Source organism: Desmodus rotundus, chromosome Y, assembly GCF_022682495.2.
Source record: "Desmodus rotundus isolate HL8 chromosome Y, HLdesRot8A.1, whole genome shotgun sequence".
NCBI lineage: Eukaryota > Metazoa > Chordata > Mammalia > Chiroptera > Phyllostomidae > Desmodus > Desmodus rotundus.
The window spans coordinates 5,497,976-5,523,357 of NC_092332.1; the positions used below are offsets into that span (position 1 = coordinate 5,497,976).

The following is a 25,382-nucleotide window of genomic DNA, read 5'->3' on the forward strand; positions in this document are numbered from 1 at the left end:
CCTAGACTGCTGGCTCACACACCAAGGATTTTCCCGGCATTGCCAGGGAGGCCTGACCTCCGCAATCCCGCCAGCACCCCACCCCCCCCCCCGCCCCCCGCCGCCTCCCCCCGGCCAAGCTCTGGGATGGGGAACGACAGCAGTGAGGACTACGGCCGCACGTCCTTAGGGCTGCCCTAGCGGTGGGTCCAGCACCGCTGGGTGCTGGCGCGGGTCCTAGCGCTGCCTCCAGCGGAGAGGCTGGAGGCCTCTCATTGGTCATGCTCACGCCACCGAGTGGCCCGGCAAACGGACAGCCTAGACCGTCAGGAAGAAAGGCAGCTGGAAAGAGGGCCGCCTGCAACAAGTTCAACCCGCCGGCTTCTGCCAGCCATGCGGGGATCCTGCAAATATCAGGATGTCAGGGAGCCTACTGACATACGGCTTCACAATCACATCACAGAGGAAGTGGGACCAAGTGCCAAACAAGAGCAGGGTCTGGCCTCGCTCACCGCCTTTATCCACCTGCTGGGAAGAGTGGGCGCCCAGGGAGGAATCTCACTCCAGGTGCGTGCCATGTCCTGTTCCCGGGCACGGCGGCTGATCCTCCCCAGCTCCCTCCCTGCCCCGCCTTGCTCTACCCAGCCTCACCTTCAGATCGATCATGAGGTTTCCCCGTGTTCTTTTTCTCGCTCCCTGATCATGGCGGACAGCTCTAAGTGCTTGACAAACTGCTCTAGGTCAAGGAGCCTGCAGGCAGGGTCCTGAGCAGGGAGCGGCTAGGAAATGCAGTGTTTCTGGAGAACAGAGTGCCATCGCATCACCTCCGTTTTCCCCCTAGGCCCATGCCTTGTCCTCACAGGGCAACGGAGCCTACGGTGGCTCTCCTTTGCTCCATTCCTGTTGCTCCCGAGAGGGGGGTTCCTGGCCCTCAGAGCCCCCATGGGCAGCCGAGCCTCCTCTTCATCACGCCACACACTCCTGCCTCTGACTGAGCATGTGGAACCTCAAGGCGCCCTCCTGCAGCCTTACTCACACAAGAACCTGTGCAGTACGAGCCTCGGTGTGTGTCCTGGTCTGGACTGCACTGTTTCCATGGAGATGAGGCATGCCCTCAAAGCTCTGCATCTGCCTGTGGTGCCCACCCTGAGCTCTTCTGCACCATGTGGGAGCTCCGGAGCCCTTCTGGAAAATGCCCGTATCCTTTGCAAAGTAAGCCCGCTGATGCCTTACTCCGGGCCCTGCTCTGGCACCTTGTAGTCCCTGCGGTGCGGCCCCGAGGACTGCGCTTCGGCCCAGAATGCACACGTGCGCTGATGGACGTTGCTTCTGAGTTCCAGGTGGGACTTTCTCCTCTAAGAAGCCCCACACTCGAACCCAGAGAAGGCCCTGCTGGCTCGCTCATTCAAGGGCTCCATCTCCGCCTGCAGCGCCCCTGGAGGCTCCAGTGGCGTCCAGGTGCAGGGCCCCATGGGTCAAGGCCCAGCCTGCTCCTGTTTCGGTGAGTGCTGGCCTAGCCAATGTGCTTTGGCCTGGGCCCCGCCCTCGGGACCCTCCACCCGCCGGTCTCCCGGTGGGTCCCGCCGCTCTCCCGCACCAGCTGTCCCCCAGCAACCAATTGCCCCTGCAGCCTCTCCTCAGGGTGATTCTGCCCGTCCCTGCTCTCCCTCAGCAGAACTTCGTGTTACCCCACTCCTTCCACAAACAGAGTGTGAGCCTCTACTCGTCCTGCCTTCTTCTCACTTCTAGCTCTTGAAAACTCTCTCCCCCTACCACCGCTTCCACTTGCAGGCCCTACGCTTCTCTCACTGCTACTCCTTCTTGGCTCCCTACTGCAGCACAAGCTGCGCCTCCTCCAGCAACTGCTCTTCAGTCACCACCTCCTCCCTCCACACTTGCAGATTCCACCAGACATCCTTCCTTGCCACCAGCACTTCGCCCTAGGCCAAAACTGTCCCACTCGCATGAAGTCATCCACTTCGGCACCAACGTTGCCACTTCCACCTGTCCACGCTCTGGTCGCTGCTCTTGCTCGCACTGCTCAGCCCTCTAAGGTCCGTGTTTGGACCTCAGGCTCCTCATCGTCTTCAGGTGGTCTTCCGCCACCACCTCCTTCTGCGCGCGCAACACCAGCTCCTGTAACACCCGGACCCGCATTCCCGCTTCTTCCCCCAACCCCTAAGCTTCCACAGCTCCTCTCTCTCTCGTTTCCCCTCCTGGGCGTTCTGTTCCTCCTCCCACACTGATTGCTATTTTACCAGCACCTGCCTGCTCGCTCCCTACCTCCAGATCTCCTCTCCCACCCCCCAGCTGTTCCTCTGCTGACACATTTCCAAAGACCCTCCCCCACATGAACCAACCACACATCCAGTGCTAACTCCTTCCTTACCACCGTCACCTCGGGCACAACCTCTTCCCCAACTACCAGCCCCTCCTGCACCAAGTCCCCCAAGGTGCACTTCCCTCCTTCTCACAGGCCCTTCTCCACAAGCCTCCTCCGCAAGCGCTTCCTCCTCCATGCCTTCGGCTTCTGCCCAACGGCCTCACCCCGCTCTTCCATCTTTGCCTCCCTGCTCGTCCTCGGAATCCTCCTTCTGCACCACTTACCCGCCTCCCACCCCCTACCCCGTAGACTTACTCCTACTCCCACCGGAACTCCCTATCTGCACACTGCTACACTTCCAGGCATCGCCCTCCCCTTCATTACGGGGAACAACCACAGCCCTACTCCAAGGCCACCATGTCCCCTTCCACCAACACTTCATTCCCTCACCTCACCTCAGTCAGCTGCATGAGGTCCTCCAGATCAAACATTTCAGCGCTGCCTCCGCCCTCAGCCCTGGGGCATGGATTCCTGACACTCATCCTACAGGAACACGAAAGCGTCCCCTCCGGGCAGAACTGAAGCAGATCCTCTTATCTGCGACTGCACCTCGGAGCCCGGAGCCCGACACTCTCTGTCACATCAAGTGCCCATTTACAAGCAGAGGCAAAGGAAGGCGCCTGGGGAGTCCCTGAGTGCACACATGCAGCCTACCCGCTGCATAAACTTCGTCCTCAGTCGAGGAACTACGTAGCAGCAGGTGTTGGGAGCACGGCAACTATACAGATGGACAAGCCCAAAGTACACTGACAGGACCCTATCTGGATTCTGGCTCATGACCCTGAGCTGGAGCTGCTTGGGTGAGGAAACAGGTTGCTGAAGTCGTAAGGTGGCATGGACGGGGCCGTGATGGGGCAAGGGAGTCTGCAGGCCCTGCCCGGCCTGCTCATCACACATCTCCTCCAGTCAGAGATGGGACCGTGGGCAGGATTCCACGTGCACTGGATGTGTGAATGGGGGCGCGGCCCTTGTGCTTAAGAGTGGCGCGTGACCCGGCTACAAAAGACACAGAGGCGGAAGCACTGCTGAGACCTTTATGTGTCTTTCCCCGTCACTCAGGCACACGGTGCCATCTGTCTGTGCGTCCACATCCACAGGCGATCCCCGGGGCAGCCTTTGTTCCTGTGCGGGAAAACCACACAGAATCCTTCGGCCATCACTGGCGCGGGAAGACCGCGCCCAGGCCGTGTCCTCCCTGGCCGGTTGCATGGTCTGCCCTCTTCACCGCATGCTCTGGACTGCCCCCCCGAGACTCTCACCCCAACAAGAATGCCCAGTCGCGCACTCAGCGGCAGGGGCACACCACCCAATGGTGGTGTCTCGGGCCACTCTGTGACCCATGGTGTCCCCAGTCATTGCACCGTGCCCTGAGAGGCCCCAGGACGTGAAAAGCGTGCTGCCTGGAGCCTGAGGCCACCAGAAGGTAGGTGGGATCGGCTGAAGGAGCCCTGGGCTTAGACAGGGACCCCGGGCCACAGGCTGCAGAGCAGGTGCAGCATGGCTGCGTACAAGTTTGTGTGGAGAGCTGGGGAGGGGGCGCGCGGTACGGCGGCCCACTGAGTGCTTCCGGGCCCCGGTAGGGGGGCGCCCAAATTGCCAGAGACAGGGAATCGCAGAAACGTGTTAAAGTATCCCGCTTTGGGTAAGCACTCCCTTGGCACAGGGGCCGGCCCCTGCCCTTTGAAATATCCCCGCGGACCACGTGGGGCCCTGGGGAACGTCCAGATGTCCTGAGCTTGACTTTTCCCTGCTGTTTCTCAGAGGAGTCTCCTGGGTGCAACCACTGACTGACCTGGGAACGCCTAGCCCCTGGGCTCCTCGGCGACGGGTCCTCTTGCAGCTCCCTCCAGTGGGGCCTTTGTACCCCTGAGGTAGTGCCTCAGGGGACTGGGCCACAGGTCCTCACTTATGAGCTGAAATGAAACAGCCCCTGCAAGCACTGTCCCTGACAGCTCCAAACACCCCGGGGCCTCCAGCATCGCCCTTTCTGACCATGGCCAGTGCAGCCTCACCTCAGCAATCTTGCCCGAGCCAGGAAGACTGTGCTCTGACAGCCAGTTGAAGAGGTTGACGCTGCTTGTGTCCTGCCTGCGGCTGGGAACTCCGCGTTCATAGTCCCAGAACCAGTCGACGGCAGTGGAACGAGTGGCCCGATAGCCTGAAGCGAAGGACCTGCCTGTGTGCTTTCCTACTGCCCGGTGTCCACACCGGTCTCCCACCCCACCCCTTCTCCTTGCCCTCCCACACCCGAGTCCAGCAACCCCACCTCACCTGCAAGGCTCACATGGTACTCCTTGATGATCACTTCATTCAGGAAGTAGGGGTTGCTCCGAAAGAAGAACTTCAGCCTGCAGCGGTGCTTCGGACCAACCAGTTCCTGCACCTGTGGAGACGTGGTGGGCGCAGGTGTCATCTGACCCAGCTGCCTGACTTTGCCTGCTGGCGGGAAGCACCCGCCTCCCCCTCCCTTCCTCCCTGTGCTCGGACCACTCCCGCCTGGAGCCCAGGCCCCCCACACCTGACTGCCCCTCTGCCACCCCAGTCTGACCTCCACAGTGAGCAAGTACTCAAGCATGTCTTCGTCTTGGTCACTGATGATGGCTGATATCTGGGGGTGGTTCTGAATCTGCTCTTTGGTCAAGAAGCCTTCAGAGCCAAGGCCACGCACAGCTGAGAGCCACGGATTTCGACTGAACCCGAAACAGAGACTGCCGAGGCCCTCCCACCTGGACTCCGCACGTGTGCCCTCTTGCTGTGCCCTCCCCGACTGCCTTTACTCACACTGGCTCCCCAGTCTGCTACCTCTGGGCTCATGTTCTCCTGAGGCTGCCTGCACTGCGACGGCAGGCGCCCCCTCCACTCCTTCCCAGACACCAGCCCTTCGGGAGGCTGTGCTGGCGCAGAGGACTCAGCGCTGAGGTCCTCTGCCCGTGCCCTTTCCCTGTCCCTTGGGGTCCCAGAGAAAGCAGTGCGCCTGTTCCGCAGAGACCGTGTCACCACGCAGTCGTTTCCAGACACCCCTGCGCTGCAGGAAGGCAGCGTTCCCCTTTGGAACTCCCCCAAACAGGCGGCTTGCCACCAAAAGGGTGTGTCTGCGCGTCTGTGTGTGTGCACGTGCCCGGAGAGGCTCGCCTGGGTGTGCCTAGGGAAGGAGGGTGGGAACAGGCTCTGTGGCCTGCCCCCAAACCTTCTTGGGACCTGCCGTCTGACAAGAACACGGGAAGGAAGGCATCAGGGAGGTGGGCGCGGGCCACGTGTCTCCTTCCCCGAGCCCCCTGGGCAAAGCTCTCCTCTGGGCTCTTGGGTTGTAGCAATGCGCCCCGGATATCTGCAGCGCGGGAATGGTGGCTGGTGCCCACACCTTCTGCTCTGACGGCCAGAGACAGCCCTTCCCTCCCTGCCCGGCCCTCCCTCTCCATGCCTCCCATCACCCGCCACGGCCCCTCTCCCCTGTCTTCCTATGCCTCTGCAGGTGCCAGGCTCTGTCCTCCGCGCACAACCCCCTCACAAGCCCGGACCCTCCTCCTCGCCCTCTCACCACAGCCGTCCTCCTCCACCATCCCAACCACCACCACACACAGCACGGGGAAGGATATGGCTTTGGCCCAGAAACCGGGGATGCGCTGGATGACGCTCCGCCTACGCTCCAGAATGGGCTTCCGCCGCTGGGCCGTGGCCAGCTTCACAGCAAGGTAGTCCCTGCGGCCTCGGGCACTCTCGGCGCTCAGCTGCCACTGCAGGGCCTCCAGCACCTCCAGTGGCGGCCGCGCGCTGCTCCCACCTGGCTTCTCCTCGGCCCTTAATGGGGCCTCTTCTGCAGCCGACTTCTGGCCTCCTGCCCCCACTTCCAGCACCTGCACGAGACCCCGCATGTCCAGCACCAACCCCGCCCGCAGCGCCACCCTCCACCCAGCCAGGCTCGCCCCCTCCAGCAGGCTCTGAGGGCCTGGGCTTCTGCATAGCATTCGCCCTTCCCTTGTAGCGATCCTTGGCCAGCCCTCCGCCACCTGGCCCCCAACGCCACCCCCGGCGGCCGCCACGGTCCCCTCGTGCTGCACTGCCTCGGCACCCCGGCAGCCCTGTCACCTGGAGGGCCCTGGCAGGGGCTGTGGTCACCCCCATAGCGCACGATGCACCGCCGATTGCGTGCCCAGCAGGACTCGCCATGTCTGCGGGCTCGGCGGCCGGGCAGCTGCCAAGGGGCACCGCCCTTATCCCTGCTCTGTCAGCATTCCTGGGGCCCTGGCGACCCCAGGTTCTGGCGGGATCCCGCGCGCGCGCCTGTACCTTTCAGTCGCCCCCTAGTGGAGAGGAAGACCAGGGATCAAGGAGCGGGCTGTCAGCCACGCCCAGCCTGCTCGCCTCCTCTGGGGTCCTCCAACCGAGGCTCCCCTGAGCGGCACACTCCTAGTCCCGCCTGTCAGCCCCCTCCCTTGCGCAGCTAACCCTCTCTCGCATCAAGGCGGTGCCCACGAAGTTCACTCTCTGACCTTTTGCGGCCCTTCCCTGGCCGTGGCCGTCTGCTGTGTGTTTCCTGCAGGTGCTAACTAGAGCTGCTCACTACCTCTTCACCTCTCCATGGCACCTTCCCAGGGTCCCTGGGTAAACCAAGGGAGAGAGGCACAGGGACGCGTGTCCTGGGAGCAGAGGCTATTCCTGGGAGGACAGCCCCTGCAAGGGGCCGGGGCCAGCCAGAGGGAAAGCCCGTGCCAGAAGAAGACTCTGGCCTCCCTTCAAGAGGGCAAAGAGCCAAGCAAAGGGTGCATTCAGTCTTTCTGTCCATGTGTCACCTTCTCCCTGTTCCCTCTTTCAGTCCCGCTCCCTGTCTGTCCTTGCGCCCGGCTCTCTGTCCCCTCCCCACCTGGGGATTCCAGTGAGCTACAGCAACACGCTGCCTTAAGTAGGCAAGGCAGCTCCTTCTTACGGGGTTGCTGCGTTTCACACAGCACCCATCTGGCCCTCTGCCCCAGTGACCCGTTCAGGTGTGGGAATGCCGTTGGGAACTCTGCGTCGCCAACTCTTTCTACCCTGCTTCGCTAAGGGAAAGATGGGCCCCAGGTGTCCCCATTTCAGGCTGCGTTGCTGAAAGAAACTAAGGCCTGCTGGCCCTCTGAGAGCAGGAGTGAAGGCAAGGGGTTCGTGACCGGTATGTCCCCCTCTCTTCAGCTACCCTGCATTTCTCACGCGCCCCTGCTCTCGAAAATCTGCCCTTGCTCACGGACATCTAACCCGTTCGTCGCAGGGGACTGGTGCCCGGGGCCGGTGGGCTCCACCGCTACCGGGAGCGGCAGGGCGAGTAACGGGAACCAAGGGAGTTCACGGGCAGAGCCAACGCCAGGCTGTGGGGTAGGTTTCCAGGGAAGGGTGCAGGAGTAGGAGTGTGAGGTGTGTGGTGGCCGGCCCGGGAGGCTGCTCAGGCCCTGCTGTGTGCAAGCAGGTGCCCGGGGCAGCGCCACGCAGCACTCAGTCACACCAAAGGGAGACGTGGAAATCCGTGTCAGCGCACGGAGGTCTTGCACACTGAAGCAGAATGTGCAACGGTGGGGCACACCCCGGAAACCAAAGTTGACGTTCCTGTCAAGTGAAGGTGCAGCCGTTCAAGCAAGGAGAGTGCACAGAGGCTGAAACACCTTGCGGTGTCACTGGGTAGCCTGCTGTGTGCACTCCACCCCAGGATGTTCGGCTTGATTCTGCCAGTGGGAAAATGAGATGGCCTTCCGTGAGGGTGGTGGTATGGGTGGACCTGTCATCACATGGCCATTATGAGGGTTGCACCTGTGCCGGGGGGTCGGCTGGGCTGCAAGTAAGGGGTGGGGGTCAGCCGTGGGGCTTGCAGACTGGGCAACATCTGGACCACCCTCCAGAGAACCCGTATCGTAGGCAGGATTGCATTCCTTCTGCGTGCAGGAGCAAAAGCCCGCAGGGCCATCGGCCGCTGACTGGGAGGGGCCCGTCCTGCCTGGCCCAGCTCGCCAAACCCTCGGGCTTCCCTGTGTCACCCAGGGTGGACGGAGTAACTAACCCTCACTCCCACGTAGGGGAGAGATCCCCAGCGGGGATGTTGATGGCCGGGCTCGTCCCCGAATCACTCAAACATTGCCCGAGTCTCGAATTCCCGGAAAGCTGTGCGCGCAATCTACGCTCTAAGATGTGCAGTCCATGTGCTTCTTTGCTCCTCGTCTCAAATGAATCCGAACACCGCACAGAGTGCATTTGTGGGTGATTTGCACATTGCATGCGGATCGAAGAGCCCAACCACAGGGTCCCTCACCCTGGCCTGTGCCCTGTGTAACTAACAGGAGCCCCGAGGGCGAAATGTCTTTCACAAAGGTGCAAGCCTCTAGGAATGAGAGAGCATGGCACCTGCAGCGCAGACCTCTTCGATGCCCTGCACCCTTGTGTTCAACACTTTCCTCCACAATGACCAGGGTTCCGTGGTGGTGGAGGGCGCAGGAGGCCCAGAAGCATGCCCGCGATGGCTGTGAGGATCTGAAGGGGGCACAGGAGGGACTCGAGGAACCTCTCATGCTTCCTACACATGTGTGGGAGTGGAGGTGGCAAGAGCATTGTGCAGGCCACCGATCAAGGGGTGGAAGGTGGGCCGCAGGGTGGGGTGGTTGGCCTGGAATGGGAGGTCAGGGTAGCGGAGTCACCGCAGCAGTATGAGTGCGGAGATACTCTGGGCACGCACGGTCCTTCGTCCAAGGCGGGCTTCGCCAGACAGAACCCGCTTTCTACTGCACCAACGAAGTGGTGCAGGCTGCCGTTTGCAATGGAACGGAGGCCCGCTCCGGGCTTCCCGTCTTACCCTGATGGCCTGGAGACCTGGGGTCCTGGGCTTTAGTCCTCCCTGTCTCGACGGGTCCAGGGAAGAATGAAATGGCCCATCTGTGGGTCACTCCTCCGCAGAGTGCCCTGCCAAGGGTGGTCTCCTCGCCAAGCTGCCCTTTCTCCTGCGCTTCTCCTGCCGCCAGCTTCCTCACACAGGACTGCAGAGGATTGGGCCACAGTCCACGGCAGACCCACTTGCAGAAGAAACAGAAAAGGTGAGGGGCCGGGGCCGAGCTCTCACCCAAATCCTAGACTGCTGGCTCACACACCAAGGATTTTCCCGGCATTGCCAGGGAGGCCTGACCTCCGCAATCCCGCCAGCACCCCACCCCCCCCCCCCGCCCCCCGCCGCCTCCCCCCGGCCAAGCTCTGGGATGGGGAACGACAGCAGTGAGGACTACGGCCGCACGTCCTTAGGGCTGCCCTAGCGGTGGGTCCAGCACCGCTGGGTGCTGGCGCGGGTCCTAGCGCTGCCTCCAGCGGAGAGGCTGGAGGCCTCTCATTGGTCATGCTCACGCCACCGAGTGGCCCGGCAAACGGACAGCCTAGACCGTCAGGAAGAAAGGCAGCTGGAAAGAGGGCCGCCTGCAACAAGTTCAACCCGCCGGCTTCTGCCAGCCATGCGGGGATCCTGCAAATATCAGGATGTCAGGGAGCCTACTGACATACGGCTTCACAATCACATCACAGAGGAAGTGGGACCAAGTGCCAAACAAGAGCAGGGTCTGGCCTCGCTCACCGCCTTTATCCACCTGCTGGGAAGAGTGGGCGCCCAGGGAGGAATCTCACTCCAGGTGCGTGCCATGTCCTGTTCCCGGGCACGGCGGCTGATCCTCCCCAGCTCCCTCCCTGCCCCGCCTTGCTCTACCCAGCCTCACCTTCAGATCGATCATGAGGTTTCCCCGTGTTCTTTTTCTCGCTCCCTGATCATGGCGGACAGCTCTAAGTGCTTGACAAACTGCTCTAGGTCAAGGAGCCTGCAGGCAGGGTCCTGAGCAGGGAGCGGCTAGGAAATGCAGTGTTTCTGGAGAACAGAGTGCCATCGCATCACCTCCGTTTTCCCCCTAGGCCCATGCCTTGTCCTCACAGGGCAACGGAGCCTACGGTGGCTCTCCTTTGCTCCATTCCTGTTGCTCCCGAGAGGGGGGTTCCTGGCCCTCAGAGCCCCCATGGGCAGCCGAGCCTCCTCTTCATCACGCCACACACTCCTGCCTCTGACTGAGCATGTGGAACCTCAAGGCGCCCTCCTGCAGCCTTACTCACACAAGAACCTGTGCAGTACGAGCCTCGGTGTGTGTCCTGGTCTGGACTGCACTGTTTCCATGGAGATGAGGCATGCCCTCAAAGCTCTGCATCTGCCTGTGGTGCCCACCCTGAGCTCTTCTGCACCATGTGGGAGCTCCGGAGCCCTTCTGGAAAATGCCCGTATCCTTTGCAAAGTAAGCCCGCTGATGCCTTACTCCGGGCCCTGCTCTGGCACCTTGTAGTCCCTGCGGTGCGGCCCCGAGGACTGCGCTTCGGCCCAGAATGCACACGTGCGCTGATGGACGTTGCTTCTGAGTTCCAGGTGGGACTTTCTCCTCTAAGAAGCCCCACACTCGAACCCAGAGAAGGCCCTGCTGGCTCGCTCATTCAAGGGCTCCATCTCCGCCTGCAGCGCCCCTGGAGGCTCCAGTGGCGTCCAGGTGCAGGGCCCCATGGGTCAAGGCCCAGCCTGCTCCTGTTTCGGTGAGTGCTGGCCTAGCCAATGTGCTTTGGCCTGGGCCCCGCCCTCGGGACCCTCCACCCGCCGGTCTCCCGGTGGGTCCCGCCGCTCTCCCGCACCAGCTGTCCCCCAGCAACCAATTGCCCCTGCAGCCTCTCCTCAGGGTGATTCTGCCCGTCCCTGCTCTCCCTCAGCAGAACTTCGTGTTACCCCACTCCTTCCACAAACAGAGTGTGAGCCTCTACTCGTCCTGCCTTCTTCTCACTTCTAGCTCTTGAAAACTCTCTCCCCCTACCACCGCTTCCACTTGCAGGCCCTACGCTTCTCTCACTGCTACTCCTTCTTGGCTCCCTACTGCAGCACAAGCTGCGCCTCCTCCAGCAACTGCTCTTCAGTCACCACCTCCTCCCTCCACACTTGCAGATTCCACCAGACATCCTTCCTTGCCACCAGCACTTCGCCCTAGGCCAAAACTGTCCCACTCGCATGAAGTCATCCACTTCGGCACCAACGTTGCCACTTCCACCTGTCCACGCTCTGGTCGCTGCTCTTGCTCGCACTGCTCAGCCCTCTAAGGTCCGTGTTTGGACCTCAGGCTCCTCATCGTCTTCAGGTGGTCTTCCGCCACCACCTCCTTCTGCGCGCGCAACACCAGCTCCTGTAACACCCGGACCCGCATTCCCGCTTCTTCCCCCAACCCCTAAGCTTCCACAGCTCCTCTCTCTCTCGTTTCCCCTCCTGGGCGTTCTGTTCCTCCTCCCACACTGATTGCTATTTTACCAGCACCTGCCTGCTCGCTCCCTACCTCCAGATCTCCTCTCCCACCCCCCAGCTGTTCCTCTGCTGACACATTTCCAAAGACCCTCCCCCACATGAACCAACCACACATCCAGTGCTAACTCCTTCCTTACCACCGTCACCTCGGGCACAACCTCTTCCCCAACTACCAGCCCCTCCTGCACCAAGTCCCCCAAGGTGCACTTCCCTCCTTCTCACAGGCCCTTCTCCACAAGCCTCCTCCGCAAGCGCTTCCTCCTCCATGCCTTCGGCTTCTGCCCAACGGCCTCACCCCGCTCTTCCATCTTTGCCTCCCTGCTCGTCCTCGGAATCCTCCTTCTGCACCACTTACCCGCCTCCCACCCCCTACCCCGTAGACTTACTCCTACTCCCACCGGAACTCCCTATCTGCACACTGCTACACTTCCAGGCATCGCCCTCCCCTTCATTACGGGGAACAACCACAGCCCTACTCCAAGGCCACCATGTCCCCTTCCACCAACACTTCATTCCCTCACCTCACCTCAGTCAGCTGCATGAGGTCCTCCAGATCAAACATTTCAGCGCTGCCTCCGCCCTCAGCCCTGGGGCATGGATTCCTGACACTCATCCTACAGGAACACGAAAGCGTCCCCTCCGGGCAGAACTGAAGCAGATCCTCTTATCTGCGACTGCACCTCGGAGCCCGGAGCCCGACACTCTCTGTCACATCAAGTGCCCATTTACAAGCAGAGGCAAAGGAAGGCGCCTGGGGAGTCCCTGAGTGCACACATGCAGCCTACCCGCTGCATAAACTTCGTCCTCAGTCGAGGAACTACGTAGCAGCAGGTGTTGGGAGCACGGCAACTATACAGATGGACAAGCCCAAAGTACACTGACAGGACCCTATCTGGATTCTGGCTCATGACCCTGAGCTGGAGCTGCTTGGGTGAGGAAACAGGTTGCTGAAGTCGTAAGGTGGCATGGACGGGGCCGTGATGGGGCAAGGGAGTCTGCAGGCCCTGCCCGGCCTGCTCATCACACATCTCCTCCAGTCAGAGATGGGACCGTGGGCAGGATTCCACGTGCACTGGATGTGTGAATGGGGGCGCGGCCCTTGTGCTTAAGAGTGGCGCGTGACCCGGCTACAAAAGACACAGAGGCGGAAGCACTGCTGAGACCTTTATGTGTCTTTCCCCGTCACTCAGGCACACGGTGCCATCTGTCTGTGCGTCCACATCCACAGGCGATCCCCGGGGCAGCCTTTGTTCCTGTGCGGGAAAACCACACAGAATCCTTCGGCCATCACTGGCGCGGGAAGACCGCGCCCAGGCCGTGTCCTCCCTGGCCGGTTGCATGGTCTGCCCTCTTCACCGCATGCTCTGGACTGCCCCCCCGAGACTCTCACCCCAACAAGAATGCCCAGTCGCGCACTCAGCGGCAGGGGCACACCACCCAATGGTGGTGTCTCGGGCCACTCTGTGACCCATGGTGTCCCCAGTCATTGCACCGTGCCCTGAGAGGCCCCAGGACGTGAAAAGCGTGCTGCCTGGAGCCTGAGGCCACCAGAAGGTAGGTGGGATCGGCTGAAGGAGCCCTGGGCTTAGACAGGGACCCCGGGCCACAGGCTGCAGAGCAGGTGCAGCATGGCTGCGTACAAGTTTGTGTGGAGAGCTGGGGAGGGGGCGCGCGGTACGGCGGCCCACTGAGTGCTTCCGGGCCCCGGTAGGGGGGCGCCCAAATTGCCAGAGACAGGGAATCGCAGAAACGTGTTAAAGTATCCCGCTTTGGGTAAGCACTCCCTTGGCACAGGGGCCGGCCCCTGCCCTTTGAAATATCCCCGCGGACCACGTGGGGCCCTGGGGAACGTCCAGATGTCCTGAGCTTGACTTTTCCCTGCTGTTTCTCAGAGGAGTCTCCTGGGTGCAACCACTGACTGACCTGGGAACGCCTAGCCCCTGGGCTCCTCGGCAACGGGTCCTCTTGCAGCTCCCTCCAGTGGGGCCTTTGTACCCCTGAGGTAGTGCCTCAGGGGACTGGGCCACAGGTCCTCACTTATGAGCTGAAATGAAACAGCCCCTGCAAGCACTGTCCCTGACAGCTCCAAACACCCCGGGGCCTCCAGCATCGCCCTTTCTGACCATGGCCAGTGCAGCCTCACCTCAGCAATCTTGCCCGAGCCAGGAAGACTGTGCTCTGACAGCCAGTTGAAGAGGTTGACGCTGCTTGTGTCCTGCCTGCGGCTGGGAACTCCGCGTTCATAGTCCCAGAACCAGTGGACTATAGTGGATGAAGTGGGCCGATAACCTGAAGCACTGAACATTTTCAGTGTGCATTCCTATTGTCCAGTGAAGTCACCCCTCTCCCACCGCACCCCTTCTCCTTGCCCTCCCACACCCGAGTCCAGCAACCCCACCTCACCTGCAAGGCTCACATGGTACTCCTTGATGATCACTTCATTCAGGAAGTAGGGGTTGCTCCGAAAGAAGAACTTCAGCCTGCAGCGGTGCTTCGGACCAACCAGTTCCTGCACCTGTGGAGACGTGGTGGGCGCAGGTGTCATCTGACCCAGCTGCCTGACTTTGCCTGCTGGCGGGAAGCACCCGCCTCCCCCTCACTTCCTCCCTGTGCTCGGACCACTCCCGCCTGGAGCCCAGGCCCCCCACACCTGACTGCCCCTCTGCCACCCCAGTCTGACCTCCACAGTGAGCAAGTACTCAAGCATGTCTTCGTCTTGGTCACTGATGATGGCTGATATCTGGGGGTGGTTCTGAATCTGCTCTTTGGTCAAGAAGCCTTCAGAGCCAAGGCCACGCACAGCTGAGAGCCACGGATTTCGACTGAACCCGAAACAGAGACTGCCGAGGCCCTCCCACCTGGACTCCGCACGTGTGCCCTCTTGCTGTGCCCTCCCCGACTGCCTTTACTCACACTGGCTCCCCAGTCTGCTACCTCTGGGCTCATGTTCTCCTGAGGCTGCCTGCACTGCGACGGCAGGCGCCCCCTCCACTCCTTCCCAGACACCAGCCCTTCGGGAGGCTGTGCTGGCGCAGAGGACTCAGCGCTGAGGTCCTCTGCCCGTGCCCTTTCCCTGTCCCTTGGGGTCCCAGAGAAAGCAGTGCGCCTGTTCCGCAGAGACCGTGTCACCACGCAGTCGTTTCCAGACACCCCTGCGCTGCAGGAAGGCAGCGTTCCCCTTTGGAACTCCCCCAAACAGGCGGCTTGCCACCAAAAGGGTGTGTCTGCGCGTCTGTGTGTGTGCACGTGCCCGGAGAGGCTCGCCTGGGTGTGCCTAGGGAAGGAGGGTGGGAACAGGCTCTGTGGCCTGCCCCCAAACCTTCTTGGGACCTGCCGTCTGACAAGAACACGGGAAGGAAGGCATCAGGGAGGTGGGCGCGGGCCACGTGTCTCCTTCCCCGAGCCCCCTGGGCAAAGCTCTCCTCTGGGCTCTTGGGTTGTAGCAATGCGCCCCGGATATCTGCAGCGCGGGAATGGTGGCTGGTGCCCACACCTTCTGCTCTGACGGCCAGAGACAGCCCTTCCCTCCCTGCCCGGCCCTCCCTCTCCATGCCTCCCATCACCCGCCACGGCCCCTCTCCCCTGTCTTCCTATGCCTCTGCAGGTGCCAGGCTCTGTCCTCCGCGCACAACCCCCTCACAAGCCCGGACCCTCCTCCTCGCCCTCTCACCACAGCCGTCCTCCTCCACCATCCCAACCACCACCACACACAGCACGGGGAAGGATATGGCTTTGGCCCAGAAACCGGGGATGCGCTGGATGACGCTCCGCCTACGCTCCAGAATGGGCTTCCGCCGCTGGGCCGTGGCCAGCTTCACAGCAAGGTAGTCCCTGCGGCCTCGGGCACTCTCGGCGCTCAGCTGCCACTGCAGGGCCTCCAGCACCTCCAGTGGCGGCCGCGCGCTGCTCCCACCTGGCTTCTCCTCGGCCCTTAATGGGGCCTCTTCTGCAGCCGACTTCTGGCCTCCTGCCCCCACTTCCAGCACCTGCACGAGACCCCGCATGTCCAGCACCAACCCCGCCCGCAGCGCCACCCTCCACCCAGCCAGGCTCGCCCCCTCCAGCAGGCTCTGAGGGCCTGGGCTTCTGCATAGCATTCGCCCTTCCCTTGTAGCGATCCTTGGCCAGCCCTCCGCCACCTGGCCCCCAACGCCACCCCCGGCGGCCGCCACGGTCCCCTCGTGCTGCACTGCCTCGGCACCCCGGCAGCCCTGTCACCTGGAGGGCCCTGGCAGGGGCTGTGGTCACCCCCATAGCGCACGATGCACCGCCGATTGCGTGCCCAGCAGGACTCGCCATGTCTGCGGGCTCGGCGGCCGGGCAGCTGCCAAGGGGCACCGCCCTTATCCCTGCTCTGTCAGCATTCCTGGGGCCCTGGCGACCCCAGGTTCTGGCGGGATCCCGCGCGCGCGCCTGTACCTTTCAGTCGCCCCCTAGTGGAGAGGAAGACCAGGGATCAAGGAGCGGGCTGTCAGCCACGCCCAGCCTGCTCGCCTCCTCTGGGGTCCTCCAACCGAGGCTCCCCTGAGCGGCACACTCCTAGTCCCGCCTGTCAGCCCCCTCCCTTGCGCAGCTAACCCTCTCTCGCATCAAGGCGGTGCCCACGAAGTTCACTCTCTGACCTTTTGCGGCCCTTCCCTGGCCGTGGCCGTCTGCTGTGTGTTTCCTGCAGGTGCTAACTAGAGCTGCTCACTACCTCTTCACCTCTCCATGGCACCTTCCCAGGGTCCCTGGGTAAACCAAGGGAGAGAGGCACAGGGACGCGCGTCCTGGGAGCAGAGGCTATTCCTGGGAGGACAGCCCCTGCAAGGGGCCGGGGCCAGCCAGAGGGAAAGCCCGTGCCAGAAGAAGACTCTGGCCTCCCTTCAAGAGGGCAAAGAGCCAAGCAAAGGGTGCATTCAGTCTTTCTGTCCATGTGTCACCTTCTCCCTGTTCCCTCTTTCAGTCCCGCTCCCTGTCTGTCCTTGCGCCCGGCTCTCTGTCCCCTCCCCACCTGGGGATTCCAGTGAGCTACAGCAACACGCTGCCTTAAGTAGGCAAGGCAGCTCCTTCTTACGGGGTTGCTGCGTTTCACACAGCACCCATCTGGCCCTCTGCCCCAGTGACCCGTTCAGGTGTGGGAATGCCGTTGGGAACTCTGCGTCGCCAACTCTTTCTACCCTGCTTCGCTAAGGGAAAGATGGGCCCCAGGTGTCCCCATTTCAGGCTGCGTTGCTGAAAGAAACTAAGGCCTGCTGGCCCTCTGAGAGCAGGAGTGAAGGCAAGGGGTTCGTGACCGGTATGTCCCCCTCTCTTCAGCTACCCTGCATTTCTCACGCGCCCCTGCTCTCGAAAATCTGCCCTTGCTCACGGACATCTAACCCGTTCGTCGCAGGGGACTGGTGCCCGGGGCCGGTGGGCTCCACCGCTACCGGGAGCGGCAGGGCGAGTAACGGGAACCAAGGGAGTTCACGGGCAGAGCCAACGCCAGGCTGTGGGGTAGGTTTCCAGGGAAGGGTGCAGGAGTAGGAGTGTGAGGTGTGTGGTGGCCGGCCCGGGAGGCTGCTCAGGCCCTGCTGTGTGCAAGCAGGTGCCCGGGGCAGCGCCACGCAGCACTCAGTCACACCAAAGGGAGACGTGGAAATCCGTGTCAGCGCACGGAGGTCTTGCACACTGAAGCAGAATGTGCAACGGTGGGGCACACCCCGGAAACCAAAGTTGACGTTCCTGTCAAGTGAAGGTGCAGCCGTTCAAGCAAGGAGAGTGCACAGAGGCTGAAACACCTTGCGGTGTCACTGGGTAGCCTGCTGTGTGCACTCCACCCCAGGATGTTCGGCTTGATTCTGCCAGTGGGAAAATGAGATGGCCTTCCGTGAGGGTGGTGGTATGGGTGGACCTGTCATCACATGGCCATTATGAGGGTTGCACCTGTGCCGGGGGGTCGGCTGGGCTGCAAGTAAGGGGTGGGGGTCAGCCGTGGGGCTTGCAGACTGGGCAACATCTGGACCACCCTCCAGAGAACCCGTATCGTAGGCAGGATTGCATTCCTTCTGCGTGCAGGAGCAAAAGCCCGCAGGGCCATCAGCCGCTGACTGGGAGGGGCCCGTCCTGCCTGGCCCAGCTCGCCAAACCCTCGGGCTTCCCTGTGTCACCCAGGGTGGACGGAGTAACTAACCCTCACTCCCACGTAGGGGAGAGATCCCCAGCGGGGATGTTGATGGCCGGGCTCGTCCCAGAATCACTCAAACATTGCCCGAGTCTCGAATTCCCGGAAAGCTGTGCGCGCAATCTACGCTCTAAGATGTGCAGTCCATGTGCTTCTTTGCTCCTCGTCTCAAATGAATCCGAACACCGCACAGAGTGCATTTGTGGGTGATTTGCACATTGCATGCGGATCGAAGAGCCCAACCACAGGGTCCCTCACCCTGGCCTGTGCCCTGTGTAACTAACAGGAGCCCCGAGGGCGAAATGTCTTTCACAAAGGTGCAAGCCTCTAGGAATGAGAGAGCATGGCACCTGCAGCGCAGACCTCTTCGATGCCCTGCACCCTTGTGTTCAACACTTTCCTCCACAATGACCAGGGTTCCGTGGTGGTGGAGGGCGCAGGAGGCCCAGAAGCATGCCCGCGATGGCTGTGAGGATCTGAAGGGGGCACAGGAGGGACTCGAGGAACCTCTCATGCTTCCTACACATGTGTGGGAGTGGAGGTGGCAAGAGCATTGTGCAGGCCACCGATCAAGGGGTGGAAGGTGGGCCGCAGGGTGGGGTGGTTGGCCTGGAATGGGAGGTCAGGGTAGCGGAGTCACCGCAGCAGTATGAGTGCGGAGATACTCTGGGCACGCACGGTCCTTCGTCCAAGGCGGGCTTCGCCAGACAGAACCCGCTTTCTACTGCACCAACGAAGTGGTGCAGGCTGCCGTTTGCAATGGAACGGAGGCCCGCTCCGGGCTTCCCGTCTTACCCTGATGGCCTGGAGACCTGGGGTCCTGGGCTTTAGTCCTCCCTGTCTCGACGGGTCCAGGGAAGAATGAAATGGCCCATCTGTGGGTCACTCCTCCGCAGAGTGCCCTGCCAAGGGTGGTCTCCTCGCCAAGCTGCCCTTTCTCCTGCGCTTCTCCTGCCGCCAGCTTCCTCACACAGGACTGCAGAGGATTGGGCCACAGTCCACGGCAGACCCACTTGCAGAAGAAACAGAAAAGGTGAGGGGCCGGGGCCGAGCTCTCACCCAAATCCTAGACTGCTGGCTCACACACCAAGGATTTTCCCGGCATTGCCAGGGAGGCCTGACCTCCGCAATCCCGCCAGCACCCCACCCCCCCCCGCCCCCCCGCCGCCTCCCCCCCCCGGCCAAGCTCTGGGATGGGGAACGACAGCAGTGAGGACTACGGCCGCACGTCCTTAGGGCTGCCCTAGCGGTGGGTCCAGCACCGCTGGGTGCTGGCGCGGGTCCTAGCGCTGCCTCCAGCGGAGAGGCTGGAGGCCTCTCATTGGTCATGCTCACGCCACCGAGTGGCCCGGCAAACGGACAGCCTAGACCGTCAGGAAGAAAGGCAGCTGGAAAGAGGGCCGCCTGCAACAAGTTCAACCCGCCGGCTTCTGCCAGCCATGCGGGGATCCTGCAAATATCAGGATGTCAGGGAGCCTACTGACATACGGCTTCACAATCACATCACAGAGGAAGTGGGACCAAGTGCCAAACAAGAGCAGGGTCTGGCCTCGCTCACCGCCTTTATCCACCTGCTGGGAAGAGTGGGCGCCCAGGGAGGAATCTCACTCCAGGTGCGTGCCATGTCCTGTTCCCGGGCACGGCGGCTGATCCTCCCCAGCTCCCTCCCTGCCCCGCCTTGCTCTACCCAGCCTCACCTTCAGATCGATCATGAGGTTTCCCCGTGTTCTTTTTCTCGCTCCCTGATCATGGCGGACAGCTCTAAGTGCTTGACAAACTGCTCTAGGTCAAGGAGCCTGCAGGCAGGGTCCTGAGCAGGGAGCGGCTAGGAAATGCAGTGTTTCTGGAGAACAGAGTGCCATCGCATCACCTCCGTTTTCCCCCTAGGCCCATGCCTTGTCCTCACAGGGCAACGGAGCCTACGGTGGCTCTCCTTTGCTCCATTCCTGTTGCTCCCGAGAGGGGGGTTCCTGGCCCTCAGAGCCCCCATGGGCAGCCGAGCCTCCTCTTCATCACGCCACACACTCCTGCCTCTGACTGAGCATGTGGAACCTCAAGGCGCCCTCCTGCAGCCTTACTCACACAAGAACCTGTGCAGTACGAGCCTCGGTGTGTGTCCTGGTCTGGACTGCACTGTTTCCATGGAGATGAGGCATGCCCTCAAAGCTCTGCATCTGCCTGTGGTGCCCACCCTGAGCTCTTCTGCACCATGTGGGAGCTCCGGAGCCCTTCTGGAAAATGCCCGTATCCTTTGCAAAGTAAGCCCGCTGATGCCTTACTCCGGGCCCTGCTCTGGCACCTTGTAGTCCCTGCGGTGCGGCCCCGAGGACTGCGCTTCGGCCCAGAATGCACACGTGCGCTGATGGACGTTGCTTCTGAGTTCCAGGTGGGACTTTCTCCTCTAAGAAGCCCCACACTCGAACCCAGAGAAGGCCCTGCTGGCTCGCTCATTCAAGGGCTCCATCTCCGCCTGCAGCGCCCCTGGAGGCTCCAGTGGCGTCCAGGTGCAGGGCCCCATGGGTCAAGGCCCAGCCTGCTCCTGTTTCGGTGAGTGCTGGCCTAGCCAATGTGCTTTGGCCTGGGCCCCGCCCTCGGGACCCTCCACCCGCCGGTCTCCCGGTGGGTCCCGCCGCTCTCCCGCACCAGCTGTCCCCCAGCAACCAATTGCCCCTGCAGCCTCTCCTCAGGGTGATTCTGCCCGTCCCTGCTCTCCCTCAGCAGAACTTCGTGTTACCCCACTCCTTCCACAAACAGAGTGTGAGCCTCTACTCGTCCTGCCTTCTTCTCACTTCTAGCTCTTGAAAACTCTCTCCCCCTACCACCGCTTCCACTTGCAGGCCCTACGCTTCTCTCACTGCTACTCCTTCTTGGCTCCCTACTGCAGCACAAGCTGCGCCTCCTCCAGCAACTGCTCTTCAGTCACCACCTCCTCCCTCCACACTTGCAGATTCCACCAGACATCCTTCCTTGCCACCAGCACTTCGCCCTAGGCCAAAACTGTCCCACTCGCATGAAGTCATCCACTTCGGCACCAACGTTGCCACTTCCACCTGTCCACGCTCTGGTCGCTGCTCTTGCTCGCACTGCTCAGCCCTCTAAGGTCCGTGTTTGGACCTCAGGCTCCTCATCGTCTTCAGGTGGTCTTCCGCCACCACCTCCTTCTGCGCGCGCAACACCAGCTCCTGTAACACCCGGACCCGCATTCCCGCTTCTTCCCCCAACCCCTAAGCTTCCACAGCTCCTCTCTCTCTCGTTTCCCCTCCTGGGCGTTCTGTTCCTCCTCCCACACTGATTGCTATTTTACCAGCACCTGCCTGCTCGCTCCCTACCTCCAGATCTCCTCTCCCACCCCCCAGCTGTTCCTCTGCTGACACATTTCCAAAGACCCTCCCCCACATGAACCAACCACACATCCAGTGCTAACTCCTTCCTTACCACCGTCACCTCGGGCACAACCTCTTCCCCAACTACCAGCCCCTCCTGCACCAAGTCCCCCAAGGTGCACTTCCCTCCTTCTCACAGGCCCTTCTCCACAAGCCTCCTCCGCAAGCGCTTCCTCCTCCATGCCTTCGGCTTCTGCCCAACGGCCTCACCCCGCTCTTCCATCTTTGCCTCCCTGCTCGTCCTCGGAATCCTCCTTCTGCACCACTTACCCGCCTCCCACCCCCTACCCCGTAGACTTACTCCTACTCCCACCGGAACTCCCTATCTGCACACTGCTACACTTCCAGGCATCGCCCTCCCCTTCATTACGGGGAACAACCACAGCCCTACTCCAAGGCCACCATGTCCCCTTCCACCAACACTTCATTCCCTCACCTCACCTCAGTCAGCTGCATGAGGTCCTCCAGATCAAACATTTCAGCGCTGCCTCCGCCCTCAGCCCTGGGGCATGGATTCCTGACACTCATCCTACAGGAACACGAAAGCGTCCCCTCCGGGCAGAACTGAAGCAGATCCTCTTATCTGCGACTGCACCTCGGAGCCCGGAGCCCGACACTCTCTGTCACATCAAGTGCCCATTTACAAGCAGAGGCAAAGGAAGGCGCCTGGGGAGTCCCTGAGTGCACACATGCAGCCTACCCGCTGCATAAACTTCGTCCTCAGTCGAGGAACTACGTAGCAGCAGGTGTTGGGAGCACGGCAACTATACAGATGGACAAGCCCAAAGTACACTGACAGGACCCTATCTGGATTCTGGCTCATGACCCTGAGCTGGAGCTGCTTGGGTGAGGAAACAGGTTGCTGAAGTCGTAAGGTGGCATGGACGGGGCCGTGATGGGGCAAGGGAGTCTGCAGGCCCTGCCCGGCCTGCTCATCACACATCTCCTCCAGTCAGAGATGGGACCGTGGGCAGGATTCCACGTGCACTGGATGTGTGAATGGGGGCGCGGCCCTTGTGCTTAAGAGTGGCGCGTGACCCGGCTACAAAAGACACAGAGGCGGAAGCACTGCTGAGACCTTTATGTGTCTTTCCCCGTCACTCAGGCACACGGTGCCATCTGTCTGTGCGTCCACATCCACAGGCGATCCCCGGGGCAGCCTTTGTTCCTGTGCGGGAAAACCACACAGAATCCTTCGGCCATCACTGGCGCGGGAAGACCGCGCCCAGGCCGTGTCCTCCCTGGCCGGTTGCATGGTCTGCCCTCTTCACCGCATGCTCTGGACTGCCCCCCCGAGACTCTCACCCCAACAAGAATGCCCAGTCGCGCACTCAGCGGCAGGGGCACACCACCCAATGGTGGTGTCTCGGGCCACTCTGTGACCCATGGTGTCCCCAGTCATTGCACCGTGCCCTGAGAGGCCCCAGGACGTGAAAAGCGTGCTGCCTGGAGCCTGAGGCCACCAGAAGGTAGGTGGGATCGGCTGAAGGAGCCCTGGGCTTAGACAGGGACCCCGGGCCACAGGCTGCAGAGCAGGTGCAGCATGGCTGCGTACAAGTTTGTGTGGAGAGCTGGGGAGGGGGCGCGCGGTACGGCGGCCCACTGAGTGCTTCCGGGCCCCGGTAGGGGGGCGCCCAAATTGCCAGAGACAGGGAATCGCAGAAACGTGTTAAAGTATCCCGCTTTGGGTAAGCACTCCCTTGGCACAGGGGCCGGCCCCTGCCCTTTGAAATATCCCCGCGGACCACGTGGGGCCCTGGGGAACGTCCAGATGTCCTGAGCTTGACTTTTCCCTGCTGTTTCTCAGAGGAGTCTCCTGGGTGCAACCACTGACTGACCTGGGAACGCCTAGCCCCTGGGCTCCTCGGCAACGGGTCCTCTTGCAGCTCCCTCCAGTGGGGCCTTTGTACCCCTGAGGTAGTGCCTCAGGGGACTGGGCCACAGGTCCTCACTTATGAGCTGAAATGAAACAGCCCCTGCAAGCACTGTCCCTGACAGCTCCAAACACCCCGGGGCCTCCAGCATCGCCCTTTCTGACCATGGCCAGTGCAGCCTCACCTCAGCAATCTTGCCCGAGCCAGGAAGACTGTGCTCTGACAGCCAGTTGAAGAGGTTGACGCTGCTTGTGTCCTGCCTGCGGCTGGGAACTCCGCGTTCATAGTCCCAGAACCAGTGGACTATAGTGGATGAAGTGGGCCGATAACCTGAAGCACTGAACATTTTCAGTGTGCATTCCTATTGTCCAGTGAAGTCACCCCTCTCCCACCGCACCCCTTCTCCTTGCCCTCCCACACCCGAGTCCAGCAACCCCACCTCACCTGCAAGGCTCACATGGTACTCCTTGATGATCACTTCATTCAGGAAGTAGGGGTTGCTCCGAAAGAAGAACTTCAGCCTGCAGCGGTGCTTCGGACCAACCAGTTCCTGCACCTGTGGAGACGTGGTGGGCGCAGGTGTCATCTGACCCAGCTGCCTGACTTTGCCTGCTGGCGGGAAGCACCCGCCTCCCCCTCACTTCCTCCCTGTGCTCGGACCACTCCCGCCTGGAGCCCAGGCCCCCCACACCTGACTGCCCCTCTGCCACCCCAGTCTGACCTCCACAGTGAGCAAGTACTCAAGCATGTCTTCGTCTTGGTCACTGATGATGGCTGATATCTGGGGGTGGTTCTGAATCTGCTCTTTGGTCAAGAAGCCTTCAGAGCCAAGGCCACGCACAGCTGAGAGCCACGGATTTCGACTGAACCCGAAACAGAGACTGCCGAGGCCCTCCCACCTGGACTCCGCACGTGTGCCCTCTTGCTGTGCCCTCCCCGACTGCCTTTACTCACACTGGCTCCCCAGTCTGCTACCTCTGGGCTCATGTTCTCCTGAGGCTGCCTGCACTGCGACGGCAGGCGCCCCCTCCACTCCTTCCCAGACACCAGCCCTTCGGGAGGCTGTGCTGGCGCAGAGGACTCAGCGCTGAGGTCCTCTGCCCGTGCCCTTTCCCTGTCCCTTGGGGTCCCAGAGAAAGCAGTGCGCCTGTTCCGCAGAGACCGTGTCACCACGCAGTCGTTTCCAGACACCCCTGCGCTGCAGGAAGGCAGCGTTCCCCTTTGGAACTCCCCCAAACAGGCGGCTTGCCACCAAAAGGGTGTGTCTGCGCGTCTGTGTGTGTGCACGTGCCCGGAGAGGCTCACCTGGGTGTGCCTAGGGAAGGAGGGTGGGAACAGGCTCTGTGGCCTGCCCCCAAACCTTCTTGGGACCTGCCGTCTGACAAGAACACGGGAAGGAAGGCATCAGGGAGGTGGGCGCGGGCCACGTGTCTCCTTCCCCGAGCCCCCTGGGCAAAGCTCTCCTCTGGGCTCTTGGGTTGTAGCAATGCGCCCCGGATATCTGCAGCGCGGGAATGGTGGCTGGTGCCCACACCTTCTGCTCTGACGGCCAGAGACAGCCCTTCCCTCCCTGCCCGGCCCTCCCTCTCCATGCCTCCCATCACCCGCCACGGCCCCTCTCCCCTGTCTTCCTATGCCTCTGCAGGTGCCAGGCTCTGTCCTCCGCGCACAACCCCCTCACAAGCCCGGACCCTCCTCCTCGCCCTCTCACCACAGCCGTCCTCCTCCACCATCCCAACCACCACCACACACAGCACGGGGAAGGATATGGCTTTGGCCCAGAAACCGGGGATGCGCTGGATGACGCTCCGCCTACGCTCCAGAATGGGCTTCCGCCGCTGGGCCGTGGCCAGCTTCACAGCAAGGTAGTCCCTGCGGCCTCGGGCACTCTCGGCGCTCAGCTGCCACTGCAGGGCCTCCAGCACCTCCAGTGGCGGCCGCGCGCTGCTCCCACCTGGCTTCTCCTCGGCCCTTAATGGGGCCTCTTCTGCAGCCGACTTCTGGCCTCCTGCCCCCACTTCCAGCACCTGCACGAGACCCCGCATGTCCAGCACCAACCCCGCCCGCAGCGCCACCCTCCACCCAGCCAGGCTCGCCCCCTCCAGCAGGCTCTGAGGGCCTGGGCTTCTGCATAGCATTCGCCCTTCCCTTGTAGCGATCCTTGGCCAGCCCTCCGCCACCTGGCCCCCAACGCCACCCCCGGCGGCCGCCACGGTCCCCTCGTGCTGCACTGCCTCGGCACCCCGGCAGCCCTGTCACCTGGAGGGCCCTGGCAGGGGCTGTGGTCACCCCCATAGCGCACGATGCA

The 25,382-nt window shown here is 62.1% G+C and overlaps 3 protein-coding genes across 3 annotated transcripts; all 3 read right to left on the reverse strand.

Annotated features, from left to right (window-relative positions):
• Positions 1 to 4,164: 4,164 nt before the first annotated feature.
• Positions 4,165 to 6,234, reverse strand: LOC139440607 (testis-specific Y-encoded protein 1-like). The gene is made up of 5 exons (XM_071220438.1): positions 5,962 to 6,234; positions 4,911 to 4,991; positions 4,634 to 4,745; positions 4,375 to 4,520; positions 4,165 to 4,275 (listed from the first exon to the last, which is right to left on the reverse strand). The coding sequence occupies exons 1-5, from the start codon at positions 6,232 to 6,234 to the stop codon at positions 4,165 to 4,167; spliced, it is 723 nt and encodes a 240-aa protein (XP_071076539.1).
• Positions 6,235 to 13,605: 7,371 nt separating this feature from the next.
• LOC139440608 (testis-specific Y-encoded protein 1-like) lies at positions 13,606 to 15,676 on the reverse strand. The gene is made up of 5 exons (XM_071220439.1): positions 15,404 to 15,676; positions 14,353 to 14,433; positions 14,076 to 14,187; positions 13,816 to 13,961; positions 13,606 to 13,716 (listed from the first exon to the last, which is right to left on the reverse strand). Exons 1-5 carry the CDS (start codon positions 15,674 to 15,676, stop codon positions 13,606 to 13,608), a joined length of 723 nt encoding a protein of 240 aa, XP_071076540.1.
• Positions 15,677 to 23,048: 7,372 nt separating this feature from the next.
• LOC139440609 (testis-specific Y-encoded protein 1-like) lies at positions 23,049 to 25,119 on the reverse strand. Its single transcript, XM_071220440.1, has 5 exons — positions 24,847 to 25,119; positions 23,796 to 23,876; positions 23,519 to 23,630; positions 23,259 to 23,404; positions 23,049 to 23,159 (listed from the first exon to the last, which is right to left on the reverse strand). Exons 1-5 carry the CDS (start codon positions 25,117 to 25,119, stop codon positions 23,049 to 23,051), a joined length of 723 nt encoding a protein of 240 aa, XP_071076541.1.
• Positions 25,120 to 25,382: the final 263 nt, after the last annotated feature.